Source organism: Cupressus sempervirens, chromosome 1, assembly GCF_028749045.1.
Source record: "Cupressus sempervirens isolate cs-2001-9-10 chromosome 1, ASM2874904v1, whole genome shotgun sequence".
NCBI classification, from domain to species: Eukaryota; Viridiplantae; Streptophyta; class Pinopsida; order Cupressales; family Cupressaceae; genus Cupressus; species Cupressus sempervirens.
Genome location: NC_143118.1, coordinates 197304640 through 197314016, shown reverse-complemented (window position 1 = coordinate 197314016; position 9377 = coordinate 197304640). Strand labels below are relative to the sequence as shown.

General features: G+C 37.1%; 1 protein-coding gene across 1 annotated transcript; it reads left to right on the top strand.

Annotated features, from left to right (window-relative positions):
* The first annotated feature begins 2976 nt into the window (after positions 1 to 2976).
* LOC149576794 (uncharacterized) lies at positions 2977 to 5376 on the top strand. The gene has a single exon (XM_089795133.1). The coding sequence runs from the start codon at positions 2977 to 2979 to the stop codon at positions 5374 to 5376; it is 2400 nt and encodes a 799-aa protein (XP_089651259.1).
* The last annotated feature ends 4001 nt before the right edge of the window (positions 5377 to 9377 follow it).

Sequence of the window (9377 nt, the reverse complement as noted above, 5' to 3'; positions counted from 1 at the left end):
AAAATAATTATAATTTAAAAATTATTCAATACTTTTAAATATATGTATATTTCTAAAAATAACTAAAACAAAATAGACCTTAACATCATATTTCTAAACCCCTTGGATGTTTAAGTGTTGTCACGGTAGCTTTCTTGATGCAGCAACAAAGTACTGCCCATGATAGTACCTGCTGCTACGGAAGCAAAGATTGTCATGTGGTGCCTTAAAGGAAAACTGTAAGGCTCAAAGCCTCTATGAGTTAGAAGTGAGGGGAGTGTGGGGGTGGCTCTTGCCCACCATAAATTATTTTTAATTTTTTTTTTAAAATTATTTAAAATAAAAGTATCCCCATTAAAATGTAAATATTACCATAGTAATTTTTTATTACTATGGTAATTTTTATATAAGTACTTTTAAAAAAAAAAATCCACCTTAGATCTAATATAGGGAATTTATTTGCAATCGATCGAATTTATAAATCACCAAACTTTTCTCAGTTTCCAAACCCTACCAATAAACTAATTTTCATCAATTCTAATCTTTTCAATGAGGGTTTCGATTTTGTTTCTCTCAAATGATTAGCCAACAAAGAAGGATCATTTTCCAAACAAGGGTTTCATTCCAATATACGATTTCCATAACAAGATCCATAAACAAGAACACAGAAGACAGACAAAAGGATTTACTATCATAATCTCAACAATATTCCTATCTCAATCTAATGCTAAACCTGACAAACACTCGAAGAATGCAAAAATTCCTATCTCCCGAAATCCTTACTGAAAATTGCTCCTCCAAAACTATGTGTGGAGAAATGAGCTCTAATCTCCTAATAAAGAATCTCTCAAGGTAGGGTTTTGGTTTTTACGAACAAGAAAAGCCTTTTTTTTATTTTTTCAATTTATTTAATTCTATGTGCATACTTTTTTCTTTTTAAATAGAATAAAGTTTATTTAAATTATTCTCACTTTGTTTTTATTAAATAATAAGATGTATTTAGAAAGTATATTTATTACTTTAACTAATAATAATAATATTTAGAGTTCATTATTAAAATGAAACTTCAAAATCAATTATTATTAATTTAATTAAATATATGCCAAATTTGGACTTTTAAATAAATCTTTAAATTTATGTCCTTTATTTAATTAATTTCTCAATTAATTAAATATAATTAAAATTTTATTTTTATTTATAATTTTTTTGTTAAAGCAAGGGTGTTAGAGACCAATCGGAATGGGTTGTTTTGGTTTTTCTATAACAACAGAGTATGCAAACCTCCCATTTTGAATCTGTGGAATAGAAGTTTGGCTAAACTGATTATGTCAGAGGTCTTCGTGGATGTAGACCTAGTAAAATATTTGATTAAAGCATATAATGCAGTAACCCATGGATTCCACAAGAAAGAAAGAAGTATTCTATGCACATTAGATAGGGAAACATTTGTGGAGGTCTTTGATCTAGGAGGACCTATGACTTGCATTATTGAACAAGACAAACTTGAAGCATCTTTCAAAAGTCAAGGGTTTCCTCACTGGAAAAGTTATGAGGATACATATCCCTAAGTCCAGAAACGAGAAGGGTGAAATCCCCAAGAAGGTAGGATATCTTATGCCCCTAGAATATTTTAGAAGATACTTTCAGTATACTATTTTTGGTTTGGATAAGGTGATAGGGTTGGATGGAACCATGAAAGCTCCTAGTTATAATATATATATGGTTTGGATATACAAGATTTGCACACCAATTCAAGGTATGATTTTGTTACCCATATAATCAATGTTATCCATAATGAAATTATGGCTACACATAAAGGAGAGATGGGGAATTTAAAAATCCATCATTATTCGTTGTTAATGCACATAATCCTATATAAGAATATAGGATACATCAACCCTTATTCCATATAAGGAATAGAGGAGATGGAAGAAAATTTATCAATGCAATGATGGACAAGGGTATGGCAAAAAATTTAACCTTATTCTAATTTGTTGGTCTTTTACAATGATTTTGAGCATCATATTTCAAACATATTAGGAGATATCATTGAGAGGGTCCCAAGGGGTGTAAGGAAGTTGATGAAGCCCTCTAGATGTTATGATGATGGTAAGAAATTAGAACATGATGGGGGGAGTATTTTTTTTGTTTGAGAATTATTCCATAATAAGGGTTTATGGTGTTATAATTCTTTAGAATAACTAAGAGGGAGGGTGAATCAGTTATTCAAGGTCCAATACCACTTTTTTTTTTTCAAATCCTTAATAGCACATAACTAAAACTATCATGCACGTAATTTGAACATTCAAACAACTATGAAAAGTAAACATGCATTACACCATAACACTAAGAATTTGATAACCCAAAAACCCTCTAGGAATAAGAAGGTAAAATTGGAGTGGGGGTGATACCCACAAAATAACTACGCAATTTGATTTCAACCACTTCTGATGGTCTACCCTGTTAAAGACCTACCCTATTAAAGGCTACAACACATTGTTAAATGTGACCTTGTTAGAGGATTTCACCATACTATTAGGAATGGGCCTAGTTAAAGGACTTTGGAAAATTCACTTGGAATGTCACCCTGTTAAAGGATTTACAACACGGCTATTAAACCAACCTAAGTCCATAGGATTTATCTTAGCTATTACAATTGCTAAAGAGTAACAAAAATGAGTTACTGGTGAACAGCATGCGATATCCAACTTGTTGTAGATTGGGAAGTCTCCATACCAATCTGGCCCTTCTCATCGTCATCCATCTAGTTCTCCTGTTGGGGATGATATGCAGTCTCAGAACTCAACTGATGTACTCCAGTCTTCCACCTCTACTGCGTGTAGGGCCTCCTCAGTGCAGACATTCGATGTTATGGGTGGCGCGGAGTATATTCCTGTGCAGCCAAGCCCGCTGCAGCACTCGGAGTCCCCGCACCAGCTCTCTAATCTCTAGGCCACTGGCACCTTCGCTTCTCAGCCTCATGACATCCCTTTGAACATGGTTCAACTCGGCTCTCCCCCGAAGACGTCAGGTCCTCAACGGCCAGTTTCTTCCAACGGTCATTCTTTAGACGTGCCAGGTACATCTTCTTCTCCCTTTTCTTGTTTCATTAATGCTGCCCTTGCTATTTCGCAGGTGATCGCTGCACCTCGAGCCTCTCCAAGCTCTGCTCCTCCCCACTTGTCTTTAGATGATGTGACCCTCACATTATGTCAACCTGTCACCCCTTCTCCTCTGTTTTCTGTTGTAGCTCTGTACGATGGGAGTAATGGCCTCCCTTTCATTCCCTCCCACACCCTTGCTTCTCCTTTGGGCCCCACTTCCCCACGGAGTAGGATTACGAAGGAGAGGACCGGGGATGCTCTTCCCACCTTGCCTTCTCCCTCTTTGGGATCTTCACCGTTGGTTCTTCTTTCTTCTCTTGGGCCTTGTCCCCCCTCCCATCATCTTGACTCTCCAGTTTCTTCTAATTTGGTGTCCAACTGGGAGAGCAAATTAGTCGTCAATTTATTTGACGCCACTCTCGACCCCCACTCTTTCAACTTTTTGAAGCGGGGCCTCAATTTTTCTATTGCACCTCGTAGCATACCTTGGGTTGATTTCCTCATCGAGATTGAGAATGCCATCCGCTCTCTCCACAATAATGTTGCTGAAATTATCAGACAGGATTGTGCAGTTGCCCTCAGGCGTGCCAAACCACCAAGGGGAAACATCCCCAAGGTTGAGCTTCTTGCTTTCAAAAGCTTGTTGCGTCATAATGACCTAGCAATCATCAAAGCTGACAAGGGAAATGCTACGGTCATTATGAACAAACAAGACTACGTCTCCAAGATGCTAGACCTCCTCTCCAACTCAACCAGCTATAAAACCTTATCTCGTAACCCTTGTGGTAAAATCTTAAAAAAAGTCAAAGTGAGTGTCTTGGCCTCTTCTTTTGATGATGACATCAAGAATAAGTTGGTTCGCTCCAAGGAAGTTACTCCTCATATCTATGGGGTCCCAAAAATCCACAAGGGGGGCATCCCACTTAGACCTATAGTTGACACTATAGGTTCCCCCACGTATCCCTCGGCTACTCATTTGGCCAAGTTAATCTCTCCTCTGATAGGCAATTCTGATTCCTTTGTTAAAGACTCCTCTCACTTTGTGCAATTTTTCAAGGATACTCGACTTGATGTCAATGATGTCCTAGTAAGTTTTGACGTGGTCTCTCTCTTCACGAAGGTCCCTATCCCCGATTCCATTGAAATCGTGAAGCGCAAGACCAATGCAGAGTTTGCCAGTTTGGTTGAGCTTTGCCTCAGGTCAACCTTTTTCTCCTTCCAAGGGGTCATCTACGAGCAAGTTGATGGTGTGGCCATGGGCTCCCCTCTCTCCCCTATCATCGCCAACCTGTATATGGAGCATTTTGAAGAGGTGGCCCTTCGTTCCTTTCCTCTTCAACCTAAATGGTGGAAAAGATATGTAGATGATACTAACGTTTGTTGGCCTCATGGGCTAGACAAGCTAGAAGAGTTCCACCAGCACATCAACAATTTGACTCCCTGTATTTCTTTCACCAAAGAGCTAGAGTCTAGCAACCAATTGCCTTTCCTTGATGTTTTGCTCATCAAGAAATCGGATGGCTCCCTCGGTTGTCGTGTGTTTAGAAAGGCCACCCATACTGACCTTTACATTCATCCTTCCTCCCACCACCATCCTAGCCATAAAACTGGCACTCTCAAGACCCTGGCTCTAAGAGCCTATAGGATTTGTGATGATGATCATCTAAACCTTGAGCTCAACCACCTCCGCCAGGTCTTTCGACTGAATGGTTATTCTCCCAGGCAAATTTCTAGGGCCCTAAACCAAGCTAGGTCCCTCTACCTTGCCTCCTTGCCCCCTTCTCTTCCCCCCCCTCATGCTCTGCATGCCTCCCTCCCTTTCGTGGAAGGCATTTCCCATAAAATTGCCAAGATCCTGTCCAAAAATGGGTTGCGTGTTGCTTTCAAGCCCCTCTTCAAGCTCAAGAATCGTGTCCCACCAATCAAAGACCCCAAAGATTCGTATGCCAACTCAGGGGTTTACAAAGTGGTCTTCTCTTGTGGTACACCCTATATTGGCGAAACAGGCCGCTCCTTCCATACCCGTATCAAGGAGCATGTGGCAGACATTAGACACGATAGGGTTTACAAATCGGCACTTGCTGAACATTCCTTCTTGACCAAACATCACATATGTTTGGAGGACACGCAAATCATTTCCCATGAGGACAACTATTTTAAGAGGAAGCTTAAAGAAGCCGTTGAAATTATTAACCACCCCATCAACCTCAATCGTGATGACGGATGGCTTCTCAACCCCTCGTGGCATCCTTTGTTGACTTTTGCAGAGAAACACCCTCGTCGTGTTGGTTAATCTCTTTCATTCTCCGTCCTTCTTGCTTGGTTGCTCCCCTCTCCTCAGTTCTTGTCCTCTCTCCCCCTCTCCTCTCCTTTGGTGCCTTGCACCCTTCCCCAGGTTGGCCACTTCTTCTTTTGTCTCTTTGGTGTTTCTTCCTCTCTCCTCCTCTTTATCTCTTGTCATTTTTGTTTTCGTCTCTTCATGTGGGGTTTGATTCCCCTCCCCCCCCCCCCCCCCATTTTTCTCTTGTCCTCCTTAGGTCTTTGTTGTTACTCCTCTCCTCCTTCAGAGTTTGGGTCTTCTTTGTCGAGTTAGTTGTGCCCTCCTCCTTGCCTTTTTTCCTTTTGTGTTGCTTGTTCGTCCTTCGTTCTTTTGTCGGAGTTCTTCCTTACCTTGTGTTTCTATCCTTTTATTCACTTTTCAAAATTTACTCGTACTTATTTGTGACTTTCCCTTGTTACATTTATGTTAGTATATTTCATTTATATATTTGTTTTGCATTCTCTTGCTTTTTGGTGTCATTTGTATCTATTTCCACGCGTGGGTTGTGTACGGGGATTGTTTATTATTTATTCATTTATTATTTTTTTGCGTATGTTTTCTTCTAGTCATGATATGTGCACATTATCTATATATATATATATATATATATATACATATATGTTACATTGTGGCACATGTATGTTTTGTTTTTCTTGTTTTTAATCGTTATATATATATACATATATATATATATATATACATATATACAAATATATATACATATATACATATATATATACATATATACATATATATATATATATATATATATATATATATATATACATATATTTATTTATTTATTCAATTTCTGTTTTAGGATGGGAGTTCATTGATTTTTGGACACTAGTTTATATTATCCACTTGCATACTTTCTTATACATATTTATTGAGATGTGTTTGTGTTTTTAGGTTTAAAATTTTTACTTTTATTTTATGTTTTTATTATTTTTTAGTCTTTTTTAATTTATGTATTTATTTATTTATTTTTACTCCTACATTAACTATTATTACTTTTATTATTAATGGGTAGTATTGTTTTGTATATATTATTGCATTTTTGTGGCTTTTTCACATGTTGACGCTATGTATTGGTTTCTGTTTTGTTCTCTTATAGGTAACATATTCTTCTTCTATATTTTTATATTTTTACTTATTCTACCTCTTACCTTTTGTATGAATATTTTTATCTTGGTTTAATTATATCCAACTTGATTTGCAATGTTCACTCAATTGCCTATACATCTCTTCTCTGCACTAATTTACTTATCTCAACATAGTAATCATATTACTTTTGTAGAACTATTATAATTTATGAAAGGTCCTATTTATTTTCTTGGTTATCTCTCTTGGTGCTTTTACTTTGTGTCTTGGGTGGTTTTGTCTCTCCCCCATGCTTTTTTTTTGTCTTTATTTTTATTTTACTTCTTTTGACTTGCATTGGGGCGTGTGTAGTCCCTCTCTTCCAAGTCTCCTTAAATTGTGACCCTGGGCCAAATCTGCTCCTTACATAATTTGACACCTCTTGCTCTCTCTTCCTGATGATGGATCACGTAGTCTGATTCGAAATGTTGATGAAAAATCTCTACACAATCTATTCCAGAAACTCAGCATTATAAAAAATGAGTTTTGATCTGATACAATTTACAACATATCTTGCAAATTACAGATCACAGTTCAGTTCAATCTTTTGCTTGGCTTTAATCGCTGTAGCTCTGAAAGCTTGTCATCTCAAGCTTCATCATCTTGAGTCTTCTTACTCATTATACCAATGCAATCATATATGTGGTCATCTAGTGAAATAGAGTATCTGTGCTCTCTTTCTCCTTAGCACCTTCTTCAGCACTTCATGCTTTCATGCCTAACCACCACACCACTCTTTGGTTCATGACCTTATGAATCCTTAAATAGAAATATGGAATACTTTTCCCGCTCAATTCTCCCTTTCCAACTTTAGGGTTTCAACAGATTAGGTAAGATACAATGTATCTATCCCATATTTTGCTCTTATCTAGAAACTTCGTCTAGAATCCAATTGTTTTTGTTAGAAACAGTTTACATAGTGTTCTATGCCACCAGCTCATCATTCTTATCTTCTATCTAGTTCACATAATTCTAGATAACTCCCATGTCAGCTCAGATCTAGGGAATCCTTGATTTTCAAAATAATGCAGCAACTCAACATTATTGATGTACTGATGCTCGACACCCTCTGTATTACTCGGCTCCTGTATTCTGCTCGACATTTGTATCTTGCTCGGCACTTGTATCTTGCTCAGCACTTGTATCTTTTCTGCTACTTGGCACTTGACCTTCACTCAGCACCTGAAGACCACTCGGCACACTCTAAAGGTGAACTTGTTCTTCTTCAGCTAAGAATCTATTCAGCACTAACTAGCTTGCTCAACACTCTCTTATGAACTTAGTCAGGCTATACAAATGACTTAGCTAAACCTTACATCTTTGATATGTCTTGGTGTGTCTATCCTCTGTGTCTTAGAGTATGTCATCAATACACTATTTCATCAATGGTTTAGCTGATCCTTATACTTCATTACAACATCATAACTTCAACCTTTGTCTAGGTACTCTAGTTACATCTTATTGATTGCCACCTCCTTGTCAATCAAGCAACTTATAGTATTTGGACCACTAAAGCAATTGTCATTGCTGCAAGTAGGAAGTTTGACATCAATGACAAAAAAATGATTGAAAACATTCTTTACCAGTTCCATTACTCTTCATTGCTTTTTAATCATTTCCAACAATCTCCGTCTTTGGCATTGATGGAAAACCAAACTGATCACTTGATCAACTTAGGTACCACCAAAATCATATTCATTTCCTACTACATTCTGCTTCCTTCTTGATTGTTTCATCCTTTACTACCGATCTCATATATCTCCATATCTTTACCTTTTAGTTTCTCATTTTCTCATAAATCTCCCTCTTTCATATATATCTCCCTCATGAATATCTCCTTCTTACTTTGTATTGATTAGTTTTTTGCATATATCTCCCGCTTTGACATAAATGCCAAAGATGTAACATCTTTAACATGCGAAATATAAGCTTTGCATCTCATGTTTTCTCCCTCTGTCACCATGCTTGTGACTAATTTGGAGTTTCTTGTTTCTACTGTCATCCTCTACATCATCCTTCTGATATTTCAATGATTTGCTCCAGTTGATGCAGGGTAGCTTCTTTGCTTTTAAACTGCTTGAGTTAGGGGGATTGCCCCCAACTTGCCTCTTAGATATTCATAAGCATCTTTAGGCAATGATTTGGTGAAGATATCTATAATTTGTTCCTTTGTGTGAATGTACTCCATCTTCACTTGTTTGTCTTCTACCAGTTCTCTGACATAGTGATACTTGATTGCAATATGATTGGTTTTTGCATGCATTATTGGATTCTTGGATATTTTTATAGCACTTGTATTATCACAATACAATATCACAGGTTTGGTTACCTCTTCTTTCATTTCTTTCAATAGATGTGTGAGCCACACAATGTTTGTGCAATTGACTGCTGCTGCCACATATTCTGATTCTGCAATAGATTGAGATGTGCATGTTTGCTTCTTGCTAGTCCAAGTAACTAGTCTTTTACCTAAAAATAATGCTCCTCCACTCGTGCTTTTTCTTTCATCAATGTTGCCTCCCCAATCTGCATCTGTATATGCATTGAGCTCAAACTTTTCATTCTTTTTATAATATATGCCAAAATCATCAGTTCCTTTGAGATACCTCATTATTCTTTTTACTGCTATGAGATGATTTTCCTTAGGATTAGCAGAGAATCTAGCCACTATTCCAACTGCTAATGCTATGTCTGGTCTACTATGTAGAACATATTGTAGTTTTCCAATCATGGATCTGTACATTTTTTGATTAACTTCAGCTGATACATCATTTTTGGATAGTTTATGTCCTGTTGCTATTGGTGTGGTGACTAGTTTGGAGTCTTCTAAT